The sequence below is a fragment of the Polistes fuscatus genome, unplaced genomic scaffold (assembly GCF_010416935.1).
Source record: "Polistes fuscatus isolate 324 unplaced genomic scaffold, CU_Pfus_HIC Scaffold15, whole genome shotgun sequence".
NCBI classification, from domain to species: Eukaryota; Metazoa; Arthropoda; class Insecta; order Hymenoptera; family Vespidae; genus Polistes; species Polistes fuscatus.
Window position 1 is genome coordinate 2,163,201 of NW_025113053.1, and position 22,829 is coordinate 2,186,029.

General features: G+C 29.1%; 9 protein-coding genes and 1 pseudogene across 10 annotated transcripts; 6 read left to right on the top strand and 4 right to left on the bottom strand.

Moving 5' to 3' along the window:
* Nucleotides 1–182: 182 nt before the first annotated feature.
* LOC122514727 (putative deoxyribonuclease TATDN1) lies at nt 183–2,845 on the bottom strand. Its single transcript, XM_043631729.1, has 5 exons — nt 2,538–2,845; nt 2,207–2,386; nt 1,344–1,737; nt 1,067–1,270; nt 183–985 (listed from the first exon to the last, which is right to left on the bottom strand). The coding sequence occupies exons 1-5, from the start codon at nt 2,575–2,577 to the stop codon at nt 880–882; spliced, it is 924 nt and encodes a 307-aa protein (XP_043487664.1). The 5' UTR covers nt 2,578–2,845; the 3' UTR covers nt 183–879.
* A 320-nt stretch (nt 2,846–3,165) lies between these two features.
* LOC122514728 (dolichyl-diphosphooligosaccharide--protein glycosyltransferase subunit 1) lies at nt 3,166–5,432 on the bottom strand. Its single transcript, XM_043631730.1, has one exon. The coding sequence runs from the start codon at nt 5,287–5,289 to the stop codon at nt 3,460–3,462; it is 1,830 nt and encodes a 609-aa protein (XP_043487665.1). The 5' UTR covers nt 5,290–5,432; the 3' UTR covers nt 3,166–3,459.
* Nucleotides 5,433–5,672: 240 nt separating this feature from the next.
* Nucleotides 5,673–7,604, top strand: LOC122514729 (40S ribosomal protein SA). Its single transcript, XM_043631731.1, has 6 exons — nt 5,673–5,751; nt 6,092–6,253; nt 6,347–6,558; nt 6,754–7,041; nt 7,139–7,363; nt 7,457–7,604. The coding sequence occupies exons 2-6, from the start codon at nt 6,121–6,123 to the stop codon at nt 7,529–7,531; spliced, it is 933 nt and encodes a 310-aa protein (XP_043487666.1). The 5' UTR covers nt 5,673–5,751; nt 6,092–6,120; the 3' UTR covers nt 7,532–7,604.
* A 71-nt stretch (nt 7,605–7,675) lies between these two features.
* LOC122514730 lies at nt 7,676–8,599 on the top strand (annotated as a pseudogene).
* A 491-nt stretch (nt 8,600–9,090) lies between these two features.
* LOC122514731 (serine--tRNA ligase, cytoplasmic) lies at nt 9,091–11,160 on the top strand. The gene is made up of 5 exons (XM_043631733.1): nt 9,091–9,751; nt 9,840–10,124; nt 10,241–10,462; nt 10,535–10,791; nt 10,871–11,160. Exons 1-5 carry the CDS (start codon nt 9,290–9,292, stop codon nt 11,121–11,123), a joined length of 1,479 nt encoding a protein of 492 aa, XP_043487668.1. The 5' UTR covers nt 9,091–9,289; the 3' UTR covers nt 11,124–11,160.
* Nucleotides 11,161–11,522: 362 nt separating this feature from the next.
* Nucleotides 11,523–13,973, top strand: LOC122514732 (pleiotropic regulator 1). 2 transcript variants are annotated; one of them, XM_043631735.1, is made up of 10 exons: nt 11,524–11,800; nt 11,897–12,003; nt 12,082–12,206; nt 12,284–12,561; nt 12,640–12,789; nt 12,867–13,061; nt 13,142–13,260; nt 13,336–13,515; nt 13,614–13,767; nt 13,862–13,973. In XM_043631735.1, the coding sequence occupies exons 1-10, from the start codon at nt 11,798–11,800 to the stop codon at nt 13,919–13,921; spliced, it is 1,371 nt and encodes a 456-aa protein (XP_043487670.1). In that variant the 5' UTR covers nt 11,524–11,797; the 3' UTR covers nt 13,922–13,973. The 2 variants fall into 2 exon arrangements, with proteins under 2 accessions (XP_043487669.1, XP_043487670.1); XM_043631734.1 differs by having other exon boundaries at nt 11,523–11,800; nt 13,614–13,910.
* Nucleotides 13,540–15,283, bottom strand: LOC122514733 (tubulin-folding cofactor B). The gene is made up of 6 exons (XM_043631736.1): nt 15,028–15,283; nt 14,785–14,928; nt 14,606–14,693; nt 14,228–14,492; nt 14,030–14,159; nt 13,540–13,892 (listed from the first exon to the last, which is right to left on the bottom strand). Exons 1-5 carry the CDS (start codon nt 15,145–15,147, stop codon nt 14,042–14,044), a joined length of 735 nt encoding a protein of 244 aa, XP_043487671.1. The 5' UTR covers nt 15,148–15,283; the 3' UTR covers nt 13,540–13,892; nt 14,030–14,041.
* A 558-nt stretch (nt 15,284–15,841) lies between these two features.
* On the bottom strand, nt 15,842–18,482 carry LOC122514734 (sentrin-specific protease 1-like). The gene is made up of 2 exons (XM_043631737.1): nt 18,146–18,482; nt 15,842–17,985 (listed from the first exon to the last, which is right to left on the bottom strand). Exon 2 carries the CDS (start codon nt 17,924–17,926, stop codon nt 16,166–16,168), a length of 1,761 nt encoding a protein of 586 aa, XP_043487672.1. The 5' UTR covers nt 17,927–17,985; nt 18,146–18,482; the 3' UTR covers nt 15,842–16,165.
* A 252-nt stretch (nt 18,483–18,734) lies between these two features.
* Nucleotides 18,735–20,463, top strand: LOC122514735 (pleckstrin homology domain-containing family J member 1-like). The gene is made up of 2 exons (XM_043631738.1): nt 18,735–18,984; nt 19,267–20,463. Exons 1-2 carry the CDS (start codon nt 18,894–18,896, stop codon nt 19,746–19,748), a joined length of 573 nt encoding a protein of 190 aa, XP_043487673.1. The 5' UTR covers nt 18,735–18,893; the 3' UTR covers nt 19,749–20,463.
* A 307-nt stretch (nt 20,464–20,770) lies between these two features.
* On the top strand, nt 20,771–22,672 carry LOC122514738. The gene is made up of 4 exons (XM_043631747.1): nt 20,771–20,842; nt 21,309–21,555; nt 21,680–21,782; nt 21,941–22,672. The coding sequence occupies exons 2-4, from the start codon at nt 21,309–21,311 to the stop codon at nt 22,212–22,214; spliced, it is 624 nt and encodes a 207-aa protein (XP_043487682.1). The 5' UTR covers nt 20,771–20,842; the 3' UTR covers nt 22,215–22,672.
* The last annotated feature ends 157 nt before the right edge of the window (nt 22,673–22,829 follow it).

Below are 22,829 nucleotides of genomic sequence, written 5' to 3' on the forward strand. Positions count from 1 at the left end.
ATGTATACTCATCAAATAACATATTAAATAAAATTTATTATTTTTTCCGATATTCTCACAAAGATATTTAAAAATTATACTTTTTAAATGTTAAAATAACATTACATAGAATAACAGATTAATAAAAAAAAAAATTACAATTTGTAAATGTTTTCATAGTAGTAATAATAAAAACAGACAAATAATCTATGAAATTTAGCAATCATTATTTAATACAAGTGTATACAGGTAATAATCGTAGGAATACCAAATAATATATTAATAAACTTAGCAATAAACAATTATTATTAATAATTATGATAATATTAATTAATAATGATACTAATAATAATAATAATAATAATAATATTAATAATAATAATAAGAATAAGAATTATGATAATATCAATGACAGTGCTTCTGATTGATGGAAGGTGATTTTTGTTGTTGGCAATAGCAATAATTTTAACAAAAATAAGTAGGCACACGTGAACCGATTTTTTGACAGATTTAGGCTTGCAGATTTATTTTACAATTGCACCAAATGTACCAAAAAATTAGCTCGTATATGCTTATTTATTATATTGTAGTTTTGTGTAAGAAGAGATCAATGGAACGTGGCATCCGAAAATAACCACGAAAGCTATGCGTGTAAAAATGAGATTTGCCCTTTCTTCTTTTCTTTTATATATATATATATATATATATATATATATATATATATTTCTTGTTTCGTTTTTTGTCAGTAAATGCTTCTGGTAAACTTTTAGTCTTGCTTAGAACGCGGTTTTTTTTCATATCCCTGATTAATTCGTAATAAATACGGCACGCATATAAAATGCATATGAACAGTGCTTCCTTGAAAAATATGCAATTATTACTCATTCATTGCGACACACCTTATAAATCATTCGGAAAAAATACTTTCATTGTATTTTTGTATATTTGGTTGCAAAGATATTCTTCCTCTTCATCCCTGATACGAGCAAGTATCTCCAATATTTGACTGCAATTAAGAATATATAAATAATATATTTCTCTTTTCTTTTTAATCTCGTAAAACGTGTTAATAGTAGGAATTACTTACACTATCGTACAGGGTTCATTTCTTCCTTTGACCATACGATCGGGTTGCCATTTCTCTTTTTTAACAGAAGGAAAATGAGTAATAACATCCTTCGCGGAAGCATGAGTTGCTCTAATTTCGCACCAAGGACAATCCGTTTCGATCATAAGCCTGTCTGACGGAATAGACGTGATCGAGAATAGGTTGTCTTCTGTTTTGAGAGAACTGTTAACATGAATTACTGAAAAATACAAGTTTAAATAATAATAAATGTAAAAGACGAACAATAATTGCCTACCATCCATTAATACCGATGTACAATCCCAATTGTAAAATAGAATTAGCTTCTTCCGGATTACCGTCGAAAGAATGAACTACACCAGGAGTTATTTTATCCTTGTGCTTTCTCAGAATGCGTACAAAATCTTCGCTGGCGTTACGACAATGTAAAAACATCGGTAATTTTAAGATCGAACACAAGGACAATTGCATTTCAAAATATTTTTTTTGAATCTCTTTGGGACAAAATTGCAATCTATCGTAATCTAAACCCATCTCTCCAATGGCTATTACTTTGTCCTTATTTTCCAATGCTAAATCTGACAATGATTTGAGATAATCCTCTGGATTTTCATGCTCTTCAAATTCGTTACAACGAGTTGGATGACAACCAACCGTAGAAAATAGTCTTTCTGAAATACACATTGAAATATAATTCAGCTTATAGAGCCAAATTAGATTGATAAAATGAAGATAAAAATGTAATACCTCAGAAATATTTGTATAATAGCATAAGTTAAATGTGTAATGCCATTCGCATGCATTTTCTTGTCACAGATACAGAACAGAATCACAGCAACCATAGCATCTCTCTCTCAGCATTTCCTTCTCGCACAATTATCGTATAAAGATCTAATGACAATAAATATAAGTTATGTTATATAATATAAAATCTATTAACTCATAATCACATGAGAATTATGTACTACAGATAGAGCTTTATGTTGTTCCTGATAGAGAGACGCGACAGTAACAATGCTCCATTTATTATTTTCATTATTTATTATTTTAGTTAATACCTTGGCACATTGTCGTCAAAGATTTTTTTACATGCTCATTTAGTTAATTAACAAAAAGAAATAAAATAAAAAAAAAACTCACCATCCGTTTTAGCTATCTCTAAAGCTTTTTTGCTCTCCTCTATATTACCCGCAGTGATAATAATTCTTGAAAGATTATTGTCCCAACTGCGCTGCAGTACTTTATCTAAATCCGGCTGATGTTTCTGTGAACCATGGTAAATTCCTTGATACATGGGATCGGTTAGATTTGCTCCAATATCTATCAAAATATTAAATTATTTCAATATTTTCCTTTAATAATTATATTGATGCAATATCAACTTTAAATATTTTTTTACACACATGTAGCCATTATTATAATTATAATGAAATGAAATAATTTCCAAAAAATATATAAATAAATATGATACCTATAAATTTTCGTAAATTAGTCATTCTGGCAGCAAGCATAAAATATGAATATTGAATGACAATCGAAAAAAGGCACGGCACACCCTGAGAGGTTAGCAGGTGTCCTTTAGTTAACCGGCTCTATGAGTTGACACATGGACGATTGTACCGTTTCCAAAGCTTTGACGTTTTCATTTCCCATACGTTACAAATAGTACTTAGCTATCATTGGTGCAATTTTTTTCTTAGAGCAACCACTTCATTTGCGAGATCTAACAAGAGATAAACTTCAGGGGTGACAACCCAGAAAATGCAATATGATAACGAACTCGAAATTTCTCTATCGATATTGAAACGTTTACGATACTTTTCCTATCAATTCATTTTTCACTGTATAGTACAGTAATAATAATAATAATAATAATAATAATAATAATAATAATAGTAATAATAATAAAAGGAAAAAACAAAAACATAGATTTAAAGTAATATTAATTTTTATTTGAAAAATGAAATAAATTTCTATATAAATGTATAAACAACTACTACTACAGTAGTTACAACAATAATATTATATTAAATTATATAATTTTTTCTTATAATTATATTAATTATTTTTTTTACTACAAGAAATCATTTTTACACAAATGAACGTATCAATCCTTTTATTAAAGGGCCAAATTATGGATTATTATTTTTTTCTTTTTCTCTTTCATTTTTACTTTCTTCTTTATTAAAAATCTTATAATACAATTAAAGTGCCATATTAATCATGCATTAATCATTTTTAGTAAGTCTCTTTACTTCATCATTTCGAATTGATATTAGATTAATTTACAAATGTGATAATAATCTTACAGTATTGCAAATGCACCATTATTACTAAGTCTTTTGTTCTGAAACTCACTGAATGTGTTAAACACGTAATTTATGAAAGTAGTATTATTGAAGTGACTTAACAATGGAATTGATTTTTTCTACACATTCTTCTTTTTTTCTATTTATAATTGATTCTGCTTCGACGAATTGCTGACGACCAATTTTTCCTGGTACTAGTTTATCTACATAGAGCGATTGTTGTTGATTGTAAAGTTCTCTCAACAGTTTGTCATATTTCTGAAGTTCTTGAACACGTTCATACATATCTCCAGACTCTCCCTTCAAACGTTGAGCTATTTCTGCGACAGCGCTTGTTGCACTTTTGTATTCTTGATTAATGCTCTTTACAGCGGATAAAAATGCATTGGCATCTTTATTAGTTTTTACATAATTCAATTGGTCATCTAATTCATTGTACGAGGTTACTCGACGGTCTTGTGCAGCTAAGATTTTCTCACATTGACCAGCAATACGTAATTTACTTTCTGATATTTCATCTTTATCAATAGAAAAATCCAATCGAACATATGTTATGACCAACAAAAATAACAAATACAATGCGAGTGCTACAAGTAACGGTTCTTGTAACATCAAAAGACGGGGGAAAGTATATTTCAATTTGAAATTTTGAATATGGTTTTCAACTAAATTCTTTTTAGTGACAGAAATGACAGGACGACCTGTAGTATCCAAGTAAGTATAATGTAAGCCGTCTGGCAGTCGTGTAGCTGGATATGGTAAAGTTAATTTAATGTTACGTGATCCTTCTGGTAGAACAATTTTGACAACTAATTCGTCTACAACCATGTCATCAAAAATATGGTCCAATAATCTCATTTCCAATGCATATTCATCTCCAGAATGGAATAAATACTCATAGCTGGGTACATTATAACCAATTGTGTAACGTGTTTTCCATCCTCCAAATAATGGAAATCTTGGTCGCAAATTCAATTCTACAGAATCCTTCTTAATACGCGTGTGCGATGTAGAAATATTTCCAATTTCGTCTCTATAATAAATGTCAGAAGCAGCAGCAGGCAGAATAGTATCAAAACTTTGAATGCTTGCTTGTCCGGTTTTAGTTTCACGTGCATATTCATAGCGAGAGAAAGATCCCTTTAGTTGAGCACCAGTGTGCACTAAATCGATGCTTTCTTCTACAGCAATATTACCCCAATGAGATATCTCAATAGATCTTTCGATTCTAGTAACCGTGAGGAATTTATTATTATTTTCAAAATGTACTGTTAATTCCTCATAAGAAAATGGTGACAACTTTTCGTATGGTCCATAAGTAATCGTCGAATCACTTTGGAATACAGGTTTAATCTTGGAATAACTTTCAACGTTACGACTAGGTAATGATACAGTTGTAGTTAATTTTCCAACAGTATAAGGAGTATAGATATAAACATTTCCAATGTATTTGACAAGTTGTTTTTCTTTCTGCGTAATCTGTTTGGGATGCGGAATCAATTCATGAGTAAATATAGTTTCTACTTCTACAGACATTGTACGACCCTGCGATAAGGCATCTTTGAGATCAATAGAGTAAAATATTTTATCTGGATGCTTGTCAACTTTAGTTTCTTTAACTTTAAGTTCTATTCTTCCAGATTCGCGTTGAGCAGATATGTAACTGAGAGTGCCTTTGTGACCAGGATCAATGGCAAATAAAAATTGTCGTATCTGTCGATCTTTACTTCCATTTTCTAATATTATTCTCGTTGTTATCTTCGTCAATTGTGATTGCAAATCGATATGTTTCTCCACTATCTTCAAACTTAAATCCGGATCCACGAGGTCAGCGGCATTAAGAAAACGAATATGTAAAATCAAAAACAATGCGGTGGTACTCCATATTATACTATTTAGATGACTTCGGAACATACTTTTTGTTATTAGTTTGATCTAAGAGAATTATTTATGATTATTCTACTAATTCTTAGAGTCAAGCCGGTAAATACGTTACTGACAATAACTGACATGAACGTGGCGTACCCTTATGGCGTTTAAAGGCATTCATCAGACGTGGCTATCAGTCTTACCAAAATCTAATAAATATTTCACTATAGTAACATTTTGAACCAAAATTGAACAAATCCAGTTCCTTCATGATTTGTCCAATATATTTCAATTTTTAAATACATTTTTTTACAAATAAAAAATATATAAATAATTATTCAATATATATTGCTACTTATATTATTTTCAAAATGATTGCTTTTCAATTTAACTTTTACAATGAAATGACTAGCGTAGTCACAGTTTCCATCTTTATCTTAGCTTCTTAACCGAACTTAATAGAGAGACTTCCTCTTCATTCGATATACCTCTCGTGGCGTGTTCGACGTAAGTTAAAAGCTAATTTTTTATTTTATTTTATTACATTTTCTTTATATTATTAATAAATTTATGCATAATTAGATTCTTTAAATATTTTCATATATACACTTTAATTAATTTTTCACAATAACGTGTACTTTTAATAAAAAATTACTAATTCATTTTATGCTGATACACGTGGCTACTTATTGAAATATATATGTAACTGCATAAAGTATATTTCGTATAATTAAACTTATTGTGATTTTAGAATATTATTAGAAATAATTATTGTTATTGTAAAATATATTAATGATAATTTAATAATAATTAACTGCATTCTATTTTAATTTAATTTATATTACAGGTTGATCATAATTAAACCACAACGTTAATATGTCAGGAGGTCTAGAAGTGTTGGCCCTCAAAGAGGACGATGTAACCAAAATGTTGGCTGCATGCACTCACTTAGGTGCAGAAAATGTTAATTTTCAGATGGAACAGTATGTGTACAAGAAGAGAGTCGATGGTAAGATACATTCATATGCGTAAACATATCTATAGAATGTAACTGAATAAATTGAAAAAAAGAAAATTATCAATAAAATATATTAATCAATAGGTGCTGGTGTAAATGTTATCAATCTTCGTCATACATGGGAGAAATTATTATTGGCTGCACGTGCTGTGGTTGCCATCGAACATCCTAGTGAAGTTTCAGTTATTAGCTGCCGTCCTGCTGGACAAAGAGCAGTTTTGAAATTCGCTGCACATACTGGTGCCACTCCTATTGCTGGACGTTTTACACCTGGTGCATTTACCAATCAGATCCAGGTACTAAACTTTGTGAAATCTACTTATAATTATTTAATATTAATCATTTACATTTATACATGATGATAACAATTATTACAGAATCAATACTTGTTGTTTTAATTGGCTTAATCTTTTCTGATTTTATTACAAGATAACATAATAACAAGTAAAGATATTAACAAATATTAGAATAAATATATATATTCATTTTAGGCTGCTTTCCGTGAACCACGTTTGCTCATCGTAACTGATCCGGCTACTGACCACCAACCTATTACTGAGGCCAGTTACGTAAACATTCCTGTTATTGCATTTTGCAATACTGATTCGCCTCTACGTTTTGTCGACATTGCTATCCCTTGCAATACTAAGAGTTTCCACAGTGTTGGTCTCATGTGGTGGCTTCTTGCTAGAGAAGTTCTACGACTAAGAGGTTCAATCCCACGTGAAACCAAATGGGATGTTGTTGTTGATTTATTCTTTTACAGAGATCCTGAAGAGGTTTGTATATATATTGATCATTTTATTTAACTTACTTTAAAGTTCACGCGTTTAATAGAACGTAAATCGTAACGTTTCAATTTCAATTTTTCTCTAGGCTGAAAAAGAAGAACAAGCGGCCAAGGAAATTGCACCAGCTAAAGAATTCGTCGCTCCTGTTGAGCCAGCAGCTGCAGCTGAACCTGGTTGGGCTAATGAAGTTGATACTGATGCCGTTCCAACTGAAAATTGGGCTGATGAAGTTGCAGCACCAGCTCCAACACCAATTCCAGCTGCTACTGCTGCACCAGCATTCCAAGCTGGCGGTGACTGGGCATCCCAGGTATTATATTTAATCTTTAGACGATAATATTCACATGTAATTGTACATATTTTCTGAAAAAGAATGTTATATATTTTATTTGTACAATTTTAGGCTCCAGAAGAATGGTCCACTACACCAACTGCTGCTGTTCAAAGCTGGGGAGGTGCAACCACTGAAAAATGGTAATTGCGTTCTCTTTGAGCCTAACATGATTTTTAATTCACTTTGTACAACATTTCAATAAAGTGATGAAAGTACATTTTTATTTTATTTCTTATCTTACTTGGTATAAATAATTAATAATACTTCCTATAGTCGTTGTTACCATCGACACGTGACTGTCGCTAATTGTTTCACATTGAAAATCTGACAATAAGAAATTGCATTTGAAAATTGAACATAATCGTGACGTACGTATTAACCAATTGATTAATTTGATATCACAACATATTCATTATAATGGGAAATGTAAGTGATGTGTATTATCTATTACAACTGATATTACCAGAAATTTATATTTACATACGCGTACGTATATATATATATATAAATATTTAACCTTAACAAAATGTTAATGAAAAATACTCGTACGATAATATAAAAATAGTTCTTATATTCCCATTTTTTTTCTATTTTTATACATTTATCTAAAAGGATATTATTCTTCGTGAACTCCCATGGCTTGGGAAATCAAATGTGGATGAAATGGATGATTTGGAATCTAAAGCACGTAGTAATAACCCTAAAAACATATCCCCGGATTTAATAGCTCTTCCTTGTATCTGTGTTCTACTATTTGTTATCCTAATTATTTTTGGAAAAGTGTTCAAAAACGATACCAGTCATTATCCTTCGGTTACGAACGTTTCTATGTAAGTTTAATCGAATTGAATGAACAATGATTTAAAATTGTAAAATTAAAAAATTACATCTTTCGAATAATAGATCTAATTTAGACCTAAAGATCATCTGCCGATGGTATATGCAAACTCCAGGATAACAAATCCTTTGCATTCCTGTGGTGATACACTTTTTTCACAAGAAATGCTTCAATCCAATATTCCTCTTCAATTACAACGATCGAAGGATTTAAATTTCCCGGGCTCTACGATCACAAAGGTACGCTCTGAACATTTCAAGAATTCTCAAGGCACGCAAACAAGCCCGCGAGTTTTAAATAAAACTTTCAAACCCCAAGAATGGATCGTACGACGTACCAGAAGCGGCCAAATTTATGGAAAATATCCTGTATAAATATTTAAAAATTAATCTATGAATTAGGTTTCTTTAACGACACGATTATTTTAGATCGTATATTTATGATGCAATTTTATTATTTATTTCATATAATGTTATTTGATATTTATTGAATTTTACCGATTAACAATTTTTATTTTTTCCTTTTCATTTTATGGTACGAAATTTATTTATACAAGAGATTTATATTTATAATTTTTTATTTCATATGCATTTATATGTGTATATTTTTTTATTATAATAGTATATATTAATTAAGATTATGCTGTTTATAAATTTGAATGTATATTTATATATTAATTTTGTTAATAAAAATTTTATTTTATTATATTTTTTAATTTTATTATTATTAAATTTATTAATTTTATTAATAAAAATTAATAAAATTAATGTCTTTTATGTTCTCCATATTTTGTATTCTCTAAAATCTATGCAATTGTTTAATTAAAAAAAACAGTTATTTTTCATTTATATTAATTATGCAGTCACGATATTTTGTATGTTATGTATTTGAATTGCGGTATTTGGTGGGAGTGGTGAATACAAAGAAAGAGGTTTGCAGTCATAAAATATAGAGTTTAAGAACACGTCATAAAACAAGTGGTACAGTCGGTATTGTACACCACGTGGAGTAGACGTTGCATTTATATCAAAAAGAAAAAAAAGTTAAAACATTTAAATAGAAAAATGGTGTTAGATTTAGATCTATTTCGAAAGGACAAAGGTTTTGATCCTGAAAAAGTACGTGAAAATCAAAAGAAACGTTTCAAGGATGTAGCATTGGTAGATTTGGTTATTGAAAAGGACAAATATTGGCGACAGCTGCGTCACCGTGCCGACAATTTAAATAAAGTTAAAAATTTATGTAGCAAAGAAATAGGTGAAAAAATGAAAAAGAAAGAGCCAATCGGTGACAGTGACGTAGTACCTGATGAAATATCTAACAATTTAGATAATCTTGTATCTGACAATCTCAAACCGTTGACTGTCAAACAGATTAAAAGTATTCGTACTTTGATTGACACTGCTATTCAAGAAAATGTTGAGAATTTAAGTTTAACTGAGTCGGAAAGAAATAATGCTCTTAGAGAAGTAGGCAATCATTTACATGAATCTGTACCGGTCAGTAATGACGAAGAAGAAAATAAGGTATACCAGTTGTTGTTAGATGTACCATTAGATTTTAACAATTGAATTATGTGTCATATGTTTAATCAATGTTTTTTGAAAATTATAGATTGAAAGAACTTATGGAGATTGTACGGAAAGAAAGAAATATTCTCATGTAGATTTAATACATATGATCGATGGAATGGATGGAGAACGTGGAACTTCGGTTTCCGGTGGAAGAGGATACTTTTTGACTGGACCTGCTGTTTTTCTTCAACAAGCGCTTATAGATCTAGCATTAAAAAAATTATTTGACAAAGATTATAAACCATTGTATACGCCATTTTTTATGCGCAAGGACGCGATGCAAGAAGTTGCTCAACTTTCTCAGTTTGATGAAGAATTATATAAGGTTTTATTTATATTTATACTATAATTTGTATAAGATATATATAATTAATAATTTGTATATATATATATATTGTTTAATAGTTCTGTATATTAACGAATAAACTTATTTTTTTTCAGGTCATTGGTAAAAGTAGCGAACGCAATGAAGATAAAGATACAGAAGAAAAGTACTTGATAGCTACATCGGAACAACCCATTGCTGCCTTTCATAGAAACGAATGGATTTCAGAAAATGTTTTACCTGTTAAATTTGCTGGAATTTCTACTTGTTTTAGGCAAGAAGTTGGATCGCACGGTCGCGATACTAGAGGAATTTTTAGAGTTCATCAATTTGAAAAAGTAATTTTAATATTCTATGCATTATTAAATATATATTTATAAGAAAAATTAATTACATATCTATATACGTAGGTAGAACAATTTTGTTTAACTTCACCTTACGATAATAAGTCGTGGGAAATGATGGAAGAAATGATAAGTAACGCGGAAGAATTTTATAAAGAACTCGAAATACCCTATCGCATTGTGAATATTGTTTCTGGTGCTCTTAATCATGCAGCTTCTAAAAAACTTGATTTAGAAGCATGGTTTCCTGGTTCTGGAGCATTTCGTGAACTCGTATCCTGCAGTAATTGTTTAGATTATCAAGCTAGAAGACTTTTAGTTAGGTATATTATTTTTATTTTAATAAAGTTAATATTTTAAATATTTTAAAATGCAATTTACTCATATAATCATATTTTTCAGATATGGTCAAACTAAGAAAATGAATACAGCAACCGATTATGTTCATATGCTAAACGCAACAATGTGTGCAGTTACTCGTGTAATATGTGCAATATTGGAAGTACATCAAACAGAAACTGGTATCAAGGTTCCAAAAGCTCTTGCTCATTATATGCCTTCCAAATACGAAGAAGAAATTCCTTTTGTTAAGCCTGCACCAATCGATGAGGCTGAAACTAAAAAACAAAAAAAGCAAAAGGAACATGCTGCATAATAAATTTAAATGGGGGGTTATAACAAATTTATGCAATTTTATTCGTTGCATTTAAAATATTTAATTAAAATATTATGATATAGGAGATAAGTAAATAATGTTTAATTTAAATTATACACTCTTTAGTATATCTGTATTTGTACTTTGTCGCTAAAATGCTTATATAAGAAAAAAAATATTTCCTCTAACTCTGAATAATGAAAGCCATGCGATAAACACGAAATCATACATTAAACTTGTTATTCTGCAATTTAAACAAATTGTTTATTTCATTAGTGTTCTCAAATTTTATATTTTCCCCTAGAAAAAGAAAATACTAGAAATTGTATCAGATGTGGAGTGAAATTAGCTGATATTCTGGCGTCACTATTTGCTTATTTTGTAATTTTTTTTTGTTAATTCCTTATATATATATAACGAATCATTACGATTAGATGTTTTATTTAATGATTTATCAATAATACTTTAGGTCAATTAGAAATTTTAATTTCTAATTTAACAGCATTTATTTAATGGATAGCAATGTTCACTCGAAGCTTTCAACCATTACCACTGGATATCGCCTTAACACTTTACGAATGATCCCTCACGAGAGAGGTTATAATTTTTAACCTAAAATTAAGACTCCCATCTAATAGGATTGTCATTTTGCTGTGATTTACTATTCATACAACATGGTAAATAAAATAATCATATATTATATATATAAATATATATATTTATTTATTCATATTTATTAACTTTAATTTAATTAATTAATTTATTTATTTTAGGATGTTCAAAGACATTCTGTGCACACACTTGTATTTCGGTCATTAAAAAGAACACACGATATGTTTTTATTAAATCAAGGTACTTTACCGCCTGTAGATCCAAATCTGTAAGTTTCAATTAAAATTAATGTAATTAAATGTTTGTATATATATTGTGTTGACTTATGTGTGTACTTTATTTATAGTCAAACTATGAAAAAATCAGTGAAAGCAAAGGATTGTTATGGTCCTGTGATGGAACGCGTTAAACACAATATGATGACAAAAGTACAAAATGAAAATGACAATCCAGATCCACCACCACCAGGAGGTATGCATTTTTTAATTATATCTAATATTTTATTATAATAATAATGTTTTAACAATATTATTTATTTCTATTCTTAGATGAATCCTTTGGTAGAAATGCTCCTTCCTCGGTTATAGCATACCATTCAACACCAAGCAATATTGTAGCGACTACAGCATCCACGTTAGGAAATAATTCTACTAATACTGCGGTTGCTGTACCTATAAAAAAAGCTCCTTCTATGGCAAAGCCAAAATGGCACGCTCCATGGAAATTGTACAGAGTAATTAGTGGTCATCTTGGCTGGGTACGATGTTGTGCTGTTGAACCTGGAAACGAATGGTTTGCTACTGGATCTGCGGATAGAGTAATAAAAGTAAAAGAATATTTTTATTTTATTTTCTTTGATATTATTTAAAAAAATGATAATGTTCTAAAGATAAATATTTTTTAGATATGGGATCTTGCAACAGGTAAATTAAAAGTATCTTTAACTGGTCACATAAGCAGTGTTCGTGGACTTGCGGTCTCACAAAGGCATCCATATTTATTCTCTTGCGGTGAAGATCGGCAAGTTAAATGTTGGGACTTGGAATATAATAAGGTTCTATTATATTCTTATATTATATAAATATTTATTTGTAGAAATTGTTGTTTATAAAATCTTTTATTATTTTGTAGGTCATTCGACATTATCATGGTCATCTGTCAGCTGTCTATTCTATGGCCTTGCATCCTAGCATAGATGTATTAGTGACAGCGGGTAGAGATTCCACGGGTAGAGTTTGGGATATGCGTACTAAAGCTAATGTTCATACCCTAGTTGGTCATACTAATACTGTTGCCAGTGTTATTTGTCAAACAGCAGAACCTCAAGTAAGTTAATAAATAAATAAATAAATAAATAAATCATAGCTATTATAAACAATGCATTAAAATTATATTTGTAATTTTAGGTAATCACAGGGAGTCATGATTGTACTATACGTTTATGGGACTTAGCAGCAGGCAAATCGAGAGCTACTTTAACGAATCATAAAAAAAGTGTGAGAGCAGTTACATTCCATCCATCATTGTTAGTATTATTTTGTCAAAATGTTTTATAATTAGTAACAAAATTATAACTGTATGAACATTCGTGTATTCGTAGGTATATGTTTGCATCTGCATCACCTGATAATATTAAACAATGGAAATGTCCAGAAGGTAAATTTATTCAAAATCTGTCAGGACACAATGCGATAGTTCATTGTTTAGCTGTTAATGAAGATGGAGTATTAGTTTCTGGCGCAGACAACGGTACTATGCATCTTTGGGACTGGAGAACAGGGTAAATTTTCTTTTCAATGTGTACTTAATTGCATAATTAAAGATATTACTTTGTTTATTAATTTACAAGTTGATTACACATATTATTTTAATTTGTAGATATAATTTTCAACGATTACAAGCACCAGTTCAACCTGGTTCAATGGATAGCGAAGCTGGCGTATTCAGTATTACGTTTGACATATCCGGTACTCGTATGATTACAACAGAGGCAGACAAAACAATAAAAGTTTACAAAGAAGACAGTACTGCGGTATATATTTTTTGCAAATATAATAATACAGTGCAATTACAAAAATGCAAAAAAAGGCTTTATATTTATATTAATTATTTTATGTTATTTTTAGACTGAAGAATCTCATCCTGTCAACTGGAGACCTGACATAATAAAACGAAGAAAATATTAAATAATAATTATAATAATTTAAGATAAAATTATCTTTATGGATACTTTTAATTTAACTTTTGTATTTAATTTAGAAAGAAAGAGAAAATAACGAGAGAGACGCAATTACTTATTTTATATATTAAAGTTCTTCATCCATATCAAAGTCTTCTTCTGGAAAATCACCAACTTTAATATGAGCAGGTTTTACAAATCCACCATATTTAGGTGAACATTCAAAATATTTCTTTCCATTTACACTATAAATAAAATATTGTTTAATATATTAAAATTCTTTTTTTATATAGATTATCCTGATGTTACTTACGTTCCATCATTTTTACCAAGCGGTTCATCATATTTTACACCAACCCACCAACCTTCTTTAAATTCGGTTTTACCAACGTACATGATAGTACCTCTTCGTTTAGGTTGATTTGGTACACTTACTTCGCATCTATCTCCTGCTTTGCATAATTCAGCTGCAGCTTTTTCCGCTTCTTCTTCTCGTAATTTTTCTTCCTCTCTTCTTTTCATATCCTCTTCGTTGTACTTTCCCAACTTATTTTTTGCTAAAAATGCCTTTACGGTATCTACAATATACAAATTATAATTTTTGTATAAAATATTGTTCTGTATAAAAAATATCGACCACTTATTCATATTATTTAATTTTGCTTTCTTTAATTGGTACACAAATTTCTACCTGATCTTTTAGCATACTCCTCTTCAGATATTTCAAACTTTTCAACTTTACTCAGATCATCTTCGGTACGTGAAAAATTATCTACGACCTACAATTTTATTAAAACGCTTGTATGATTTGATTATTAAAATTGAAATAAATGTAACGTGTTGTTTGTTTGTTTTGCAAATATATTATACATGTATTCTCATGCCATCATCAATTGGATATGATCCTAAGAGTCGTTGTCCATCGGCTAATTTACAAATTAAACTATCATTTTTATCGTATACTTCTATAGTCATTGTCATTGGATTTCCTCCAGTGAGTAATTCTAATTTTCCCTAAGATTGAACAAAAAAATAAAGGATTATTATATTTTTATATCAAATATAAAAATAAGAAATAAGAAGTAACTTTTTCATTTATTAAAATACATGTACCTTAAATTCATCGATTGTAATACCCTTTTGAAATCTTCTTTCAATGCAAGAATTTTGAGTACCTGAGTTTGTGATATTCAAATTAATAAAATCAGACGTAATAATCTTGTAATCACTCATTTTGATTTCTAATAAAATTAAATTATATTATGAAACTTAGTTGCCGGCAATCTTTGACGTTATCTTCTACAATTTGGAGGTTATATGTCAGTAGTGTACTATCAAAGCGACTATGCATACATATATTCTATGATTCAATACTTTCTCTTTGCGTTTATATACATATATATAAATATATGTGTGTATGTAAAATATGCCTATATGTATATATATATATATATTTATGTACAAGTAACAGTATTAACAAATAATAATGATAATGATATAAGAAAACTAACAATAAAAAAACATTAAAAGGGAATGATTCAAGAAATAAAAATAGACCATGTTTTGGATATAAAATAAATTTTGCATGTGTATATAATTTGATCCCAAACAATTTATAATAAATGAAATATTCAATAAGAATTGAATTTCAAGCGATTTAGCTACTTATTGGATTACAATATAACATAGCATTGAAATATTTGTAAAAGGAATTGTTCTTTTTCTTTTTGTTTTTTATAAATAAGTCCTTTTTGATTTGTTCATAGTTTATTAAATAACTAATTCTGTTATTTATTATATAAGTAATATTACTACTTATGTATATGGTTAATTAACGAGAGAAAAAAAATAATTTCTACGAAACACTCTTAAGCTTCTGACTTAATTAGCATGGAGTAACTTCATTTTTTTTATATTTGCTTCTTCATAGATGTTATCATATATGTTTTATCATAATAGAGAAGAAATATAATAGAAAGAGAGAGAGAGAGAGGACTTTAAGTAATATTAAATAACTACATACTATCACATTTTATCAGTAGTTCTTTTAACTTTAAATTTATAATTAATGTACATTTGTTAAAATAATAGAAAAACATTTATTATATTATGATAATGATGATTTTTTTGTTGCATATTCAAATCAAAAATTATTGTGCTTCTTTTTACTCCATAACAATTACAATTTTCTTTTTTTTTTTTTCTTCTTCTTTTCTTTTTGTTTTTTTTCTTCTTCTTTTCTTTTTGTTTTTTACAGAAGTTTGTTTTGTAAAATTTCATAAGCCATTTTATTTCTAAAATACGGCATATCCACTTGAGTAAATGTTATTTTCCTATTTGCACATATATATTCTGCAAACATACAAGAAAATACACCACAATCACATCCATTCATTTGTTGTGGAATGTTCTTAGCGGATATTAATTTCCAATCACTTGTATCAAATGATTTCTTCTTTTTATCCATACTTTCTTCTTCGAGATACTGTCTTAATGCTGACAAACACTTAGGATTACTGCTACCCATACTATCGTAATAACATATAGACTTATCTCTAAAATCGATTATTGACATACACCAGTGGATGCCTAAATGTATAGGAACAACTATAATGTCTTGGACAAATATGTCGATTTTTCTTGTCCATCGTTTTAGAGATGAATGTCCACCAGAAAGTAATTTTGGATAAAAGAATGTATTCATTGCATGAACTTTGGGGAATTTGTCGTTCGTACCTCTATCTATTAATAAATTCATGTAAAAGTTAATGACTTCGTCATTCAACCAATTTAATTCTGCCAAAGTATAAAGATCTTTTCTTGTTATCCTCAACCCATGAGCTTCTATCAAAATTTCGTCAGGGGGGTTAGGTACAAAAGCATTTTTTACTTCCTTCAACATTTCTTCCGTAAGAGTTGGTAATGGTGGTTCTTCTGGCTCTTCTGTTTCCTCTAATACCTCTTCACATAATCTCATAGAACGCGTTAATCTTTCTTCTAAAGCAGTTTCTAGCGCTAATTGATTTTGTTTTGATAAGGCGCACATCATCTTTTTAAGCTCTTTAGCTTCTTTATTACGTTGTTCAATACGTTCATTATAGCGCTGCGTTATTTGTGGAACAAAATCTTCCCTCGTTACAAATTTAGCTGCCAGTTTATCACGTAATGTATTGGTTGCTATAGTTTCAATACCTTGTACAGGCTTTACAACTGGATGTTTAATAACTTTGATAATTTCTATCTCCTTGGGCATTGATTGAAGAGAATCTTCTGCGTTATTTATTTTAACTATAGGAACTATTCTCTCGTTTTCTTTCTTTGCTGTATTTGTTGATGACCATCTTGAACAGCAAGCGGGTGATGAAGTATTGGACTTAACTTGCGGTTTATATGAGCTTGATTTAATAATCTTGTCTATTTCAACAACTTTATCACATTTTTGTTTAGGTTGACGTTCGTCCGACATGTTTTGCACTACATTCAATTTCCTATGTGGAAGAAAATTTTGCAGCAATTCCCCATACTGATTTTTTTGCTTTAATTGATTAGTATTCACAAGTGTAGAACATTTGTCCATGTTCATTTTACCTACTTTGTTTTCTTTATTTCCAAAATATAGCATGTTTAATTTATTGCAATTAGTTGTAGAAAAAGGAGATTTAGAAATGGAAGTAGAGGGTAAATTCTCATAAGATGAGTAACATTTCTTACTATGAGTACCATTTAGTCTGTTTGATGAATTTTTTGAATATTTGTTTTCCGTCAAAAAATTGACATCATCATTATCACTATCATCGATTTCAAAATATTCTTCTTCGGTATGAACTGTTTTATGACTGCAGCATTGCTTCTTAGGTAACACATATTCCTTTTCGTAGCTGAAAGTATCATTGGCTCTACGCTTCCTCGATCCCTCATCTGCCCATCCGAATAGTTTTTTTAAAAACTCAAACATTATCATGATTATAGAAAGAAAGCCAATGTGACATATAGAAAATTTGGGTAGGTTCATTCACTATTTCCATTAAGTATGTTCTATTGAATTTCTGTTTTGAAATCTTGTAGTTATATCTAAAGAGAAAATTAACACAAATATTTATACATTAATAAAATAGCTTTTTATCCGTTAGAAAAAAGTAAATGTAAAAGAATCTTCGTATGAATACTGTAAGCTTTATAATAATTATAATAAAGAAAATATCAAAATAAAGTTATCAATTATAATACTTACATCGTATTTATATTATACCTGTACGGCGCATATATAGTTTAAGACATTGTTTATATTAAATTTAGATATCTCCATAATTAAGTATACTCTTAATGAGGCTTGCAATAAAAACCTTTAAGATCGTATTTAACAATAACCTCTTATTTTGAAAAACACGAGTAAGATGAAAAAAGTACACTATTCGTATCTAAACATTTAATTTCACACGTACAATATTTTGAACATAAACTGTAACTCCACACTGAAAGTCATCGATTATTTCAAGCGATTTGAAAGATTGACAATTCTTAAGGTATCGATACAAAATGGTACTTTTGCGCGCCACCTCGATAAATGAAATAATTCATATTAATCTTTTTCCTTTATGTAAAAACTATGAAAAGATGAACAACTACAAAATTAAGTTCTTTTTTTCAAGGAAAACGTTAAAATAGTCAAATTTAGTTCTAGTTTATTCCACCAAATATTAATTCGACATAATATTTTTCCTGCCTTTGTTATCCCATCTTATATTACTCCAATGTATATGCTATAATATCTAACAATATTAAACAATGGTGGCAGCACTGTTCCCCACCGTTGATTCGAATATTGAATGGTTATACGCATTATATATAATACTACTTTGTTGTTTGAGTCATACTGTTCTGACAGTTTATCAAATATAGTTTTATCTCTATATGCATACATGTAGTATATTTAAAGTTATTGACATAAGTAACTCCTTTGTTTAATAATTATAATCCAAATGAAATTTAACGAAAAAGAACTCGCTGAATTAAGTAATGGCGCCGCCGATTTAGAAGGCCGCCTAAATCATAAGCGGGCACACAAGTCAGGTTAATTTAATTTAATTTAAATTTATTATATACTTCAATTAGTATTAAATTTTTTAAGAAATTAATTAGACACTTTTTTTTATATTTATTTGCTTGAATATTATCGTGTTAAGCTTTATTTTATAATAAAATTATGTTAAAAGTGTGCTGTGTGTGCTGTGTGCATAGAAATTAAATTAAATATTACCTTGACAATAAAAATGTATTATTTTAATAACGTCCTTGATGCTCTTACGTAATCATTCGATACACTAATAAATCATTATTATCATTCTCTTTCAGGATCCAAAGAAAGATGGTTCAAATTAAAGTACAATTTATTATTTTATTTTAATATTAATGAAATAGGCCAAATTGATAACCGTCAAGCAGCTGGAGTTATTGTATTGGAAAATTATAGTATTAATCATGACATGTTCGAAGGAGCATTTGCATTTAGTATATCTTTTCGTGATGAGCACGAGAAGAGACATATTTTAAGTGGTCGCTCTGAAGATCAGGTCGAACAATGGGTTTCTGCGCTTAGACGAGCCAGTTATGAATATTGGAGATCACAATTAATTTTACTTCAAGAAACGCTCTGTAAAAAGACAGGGAAAGATCCTTTATTAATGCACCTTAGAAATCAAGGTATCATTAGGGATGAAGCTTGGGAACCTGCGTCCAGTTTTAGATCGCATGTACAATCTTTTACAACGTCAGTTGTGTATACGCTAGCTAGACTTAATCCAGTACAAAAAGAAGTAAATTTAATTGAATTTTAATTGGGAATTAAAATGATTATCTTTAAGGATGAACTTGAATAAGTAAAATGACTGATAGAATTATTCTATACTCAGTCTCAGATAGTTAATTATATTTTAAAGTCTTATATAGGATATATTAATTTATTTATTGCTGTCTATGTAAATCATTCGTAAGTTTATAAAATTGAACTGATCTTCTCTTAGTTAGTTGAAATTAAGTAGAAGAAATATTTAATTACAAATATTTTTTCTTCTTTGTAAGATTTGTACAACGAAATGCAAAGAAAGGATTAAAAAAGAAACTAAATAAGATTTATAACTGCCTAACGTTGCTTTAAATATTATAAATTTTTTAATTATAATCATTGAAAAGAGATCTAAAAAGCGTAAAATATTTTTGGGAATTACATTAAAAATTATTATACATTTATATGATATAATCTTTGATCACTTTTTCATACTTATGCATAATATCTGGATAATTTATAAAAATTAAAAAAAAATACAATCACAAAAGATCGATTTTATATGTGTAAATAAAAGCAATTATTCTTCCATGTCTGTTTATACGTTACTATAGAAAATAATATAATTTAGGCGAAACAATGTGAACATAATTTTGTAAATAAATGTTAAAAAGAAGAAAAGGATTACGAGTATTCAATCAACTGTACAGAAAAACCTACTCTTTAACACAATAAAACATTTTAAGAGTATTAAATCTCTAATATAGTATAAATAAATTACTTTTTTGTGATTTAAATTAAAAAAAAAAAATAAAAACTTTAAAGATATTGCTTCATTTTTAAAAATTGATAAACTTTTTGTGAGAAGTTTAAGTTTAAAAATGTTTTGAAAGAATTAGAATTGTCGTCTCAAAGTGTATTGCGTTTTTTTTGTCTGGCGTGCGCGAGCGCGCGCGTTTGTGTATGTGTGTGTATAGGGTACAAGTGAATGGATTCTTACACACATATATATCGTACATAAAATGTAGGAAGCCAAATGCACCACGAAAATTTCGCCCCCGCTCAATACGACGACGCTTGCGCCCTTATCTCGTAGAGTTCAGTGATCGTTGTGATGCTACGGAAACGGAGGGTTGCTGTTCCAGGGTAAGATACCATTTTTATTATCATTCCGTGTATTTACTATTCTTTTTTTTTTCTTATACATTTGCAACATTAACAAAAACAAATTTTCAATCGTAATTAATTCGTTCGTTATTATATTAAAATGTCAACAGTTTTCAGAAGTATCTAATTAAAAGCTCGAACTTTTGTTCGAAGATGCGAAAGTGTTAAGAACAAATCACGTACATAAAACATTCCTTGATTTAATGCGTATCTATTTGTTATATTATATACGAATTTACTAATGTTTGTCATAAACAATTAACAAAAATAATAGAATATATTTACACGTAATATTTAAATTTATTATACTTTTAGTTTACGTATATTTATGTCTAGATAAATATAGTTTGACGATATGATAATTTGTGTTAATTATGTTGTATGCTAATGATATAAGCATGATGAGAAATTAGAATGTTTTTGGTTTGTTTTTGAATAATAATAGATGAGAAATTCTGAAATAGGAGGGTTCATCATGAAGAATTCTAGTTGTTCGTCTTGCCCTCTTGGCCCACCCCCAGATATACTTCATATACCGCCACCACCGTTTCCAGAATTTCTTCAACAAAGTTCGGACTTTTATCCAAATTTAGGCGCTCTGCCTTTCCCGCCAAACCTCAATGATAGTCCTTGCAAACACTTATGCGATCGGCGTTTCGAAGGGGTGCAATATATCGAAATGCCACAGCAAGGTAAATAATTGGATATTAATTGTTTTTTTTTCTTAACAAATATTTTTACCAAATTTTTCTTTTTATACTAATGGTAAGCGTAAATATTTGATTTATTGGTTTTATTAATTTTGTATATTTTTAGGCACCGTTTTTGACGACACGTGGTTGTTAGTGCTGATATCATCTTGCGTCGGTGTAATTGTAATTGGCGTAATATTGGCAACATTATTTTTGAAATGTAAATTGTAAGTATTAATTAATTAAATATTATCATATCCGACGCAAATCCTTAATCATCTCGAATGGTATGAGAGATTGTAATTATTTAAAAAAAAAATTAAGATCGATCGCGCGTGAAAAAAAATGATCAACTTCATAACGTTTTTATATTTTTGTCTGGCAGAAACAGAAGCGGTAAAAATGGGGTAATATCAATGCCAAATGCAACAACCGGTATGCAAACGAAAAATGGGAGAATTCAAAACGAAGCTGTTTTGTATCCTTGCGCTGCTGATACCATGCAAGATAGTCGTGTAATGTGGGCAACCCTAACACCACGGGGTACCACTAGACATTATTTAGAAGAACATACTTACGAAACTATCGGCGGTGGACAATTTCACAAGCGCGCTTGTTCGACAACACCAACCGAACATGTAAAACTGAAGGCAATTTAACAATTTTACGTTTGTATACGATGCTGCTTTCGAATACAATAGAGAACAACGAAAATAACAAATAGCATAGCATCTTGCGAGGATCTATGGTGGAATAAAAATCGCAGTTTAATAATTACGTACAGATAAATTTTTTTCTATACGCGTAATATTGATAAATAGAAAAAAAAAAAAAACAAGAAAATAAAAAAAGATAATTTGGAAATAATTTTTACATAAATTATATGATGATCCACTGTGATATTTATTCTTGGATTATTTTCTAGATCGAACCTGTCATATATAAATCTACAAATACAGTGGCGGTCAAATAATATGACGCTACGAAATTATTTGCTACTCATCAAACAAAAAAGAAATGCATGAAAAGCAGATTACCATTCGATTTAGTATATCTGCTAATTATTTTGTCACTTCTTCTAATTTTTAGTTTATTAAAATAAAATTATTGTATATAGTAATAGTTCCTTTTTTTTTTATAAACATACCTCGAAGTACCTGTCCTATATTTTAATAATTTGAATTATAATCTTTGACCGCCATTGTCTATATTAGATCAAATTAGAAGCATGACTTGTAGACATGGTAGGTAATTCATTAAAATTAATTAAAGAA

Excerpts from the sequence above, each read along its gene's own strand:
- LOC122514727 (XM_043631729.1), bottom strand. The coding sequence starts at position 2,577 with ATGCTTGCTGCCAGAATGACTAATTTACGAAAATTTATAG. Across the intron at positions 1,271-1,343 it reads TACATCGGTATTAATGGATG|TTCTCTCAAAACAGAAGACA; the intron begins GTAGGCAATTAT and ends TCATGTTAACAG. Across the intron at positions 986-1,066 it reads AATGAACCCTGTACGATAGT|TCAAATATTGGAGATACTTG; the intron begins GTAAGTAATTCC and ends TCTTAATTGCAG.
- LOC122514728 (XM_043631730.1), bottom strand. The coding sequence starts at position 5,289 with ATGTTCCGAAGTCATCTAAATAGTATAATATGGAGTACCACCGCATTG.
- LOC122514729 (XM_043631731.1), top strand. The coding sequence starts at position 6,121 with ATGTCAGGAGGTCTAGAAGTGTTGGCCCTCAAAGAGGACGATGTAACC. Across the intron at positions 6,254-6,346 it reads GTACAAGAAGAGAGTCGATG|GTGCTGGTGTAAATGTTATC; the intron begins GTAAGATACATT and ends ATTAATCAATAG. Across the intron at positions 7,042-7,138 it reads TTTACAGAGATCCTGAAGAG|GCTGAAAAAGAAGAACAAGC; the intron begins GTTTGTATATAT and ends ATTTTTCTCTAG.
- LOC122514731 (XM_043631733.1), top strand. The coding sequence starts at position 9,290 with ATGGTGTTAGATTTAGATCTATTTCGAAAGGACAAAGGTTTTGATCCT. Across the intron at positions 9,752-9,839 it reads ATGACGAAGAAGAAAATAAG|ATTGAAAGAACTTATGGAGA; the intron begins GTATACCAGTTG and ends TGAAAATTATAG. Across the intron at positions 10,125-10,240 it reads TTGATGAAGAATTATATAAG|GTCATTGGTAAAAGTAGCGA; the intron begins GTTTTATTTATA and ends ATTTTTTTTCAG.
- LOC122514732 (XM_043631734.1), top strand. Across the intron at positions 13,261-13,335 it reads GTTACATTCCATCCATCATT|GTATATGTTTGCATCTGCAT; the intron begins GTTAGTATTATT and ends GTGTATTCGTAG. Across the intron at positions 13,516-13,613 it reads CTTTGGGACTGGAGAACAGG|ATATAATTTTCAACGATTAC; the intron begins GTAAATTTTCTT and ends TTTAATTTGTAG.
- LOC122514733 (XM_043631736.1), bottom strand. The coding sequence starts at position 15,147 with ATGAGTGATTACAAGATTATTACGTCTGATTTTATTAATTTGAATATC. Across the intron at positions 14,929-15,027 it reads TTACAATCGATGAATTTAAG|GGAAAATTAGAATTACTCAC; the intron begins GTACATGTATTT and ends GTTCAATCTTAG. Across the intron at positions 14,493-14,605 it reads GGAGTATGCTAAAAGATCAG|ATACCGTAAAGGCATTTTTA; the intron begins GTAGAAATTTGT and ends TGTATATTGTAG.
- LOC122514734 (XM_043631737.1), bottom strand. The coding sequence starts at position 17,926 with ATGAACCTACCCAAATTTTCTATATGTCACATTGGCTTTCTTTCTATA.
- LOC122514735 (XM_043631738.1), top strand. The coding sequence starts at position 18,894 with ATGAAATTTAACGAAAAAGAACTCGCTGAATTAAGTAATGGCGCCGCC. Across the intron at positions 18,985-19,266 it reads TAAGCGGGCACACAAGTCAG|GATCCAAAGAAAGATGGTTC; the intron begins GTTAATTTAATT and ends ATTCTCTTTCAG.
- LOC122514738 (XM_043631747.1), top strand. The coding sequence starts at position 21,309 with ATGAGAAATTCTGAAATAGGAGGGTTCATCATGAAGAATTCTAGTTGT. Across the intron at positions 21,556-21,679 it reads TATCGAAATGCCACAGCAAG|GCACCGTTTTTGACGACACG; the intron begins GTAAATAATTGG and ends GTATATTTTTAG. Across the intron at positions 21,783-21,940 it reads TTATTTTTGAAATGTAAATT|AAACAGAAGCGGTAAAAATG; the intron begins GTAAGTATTAAT and ends TTTGTCTGGCAG.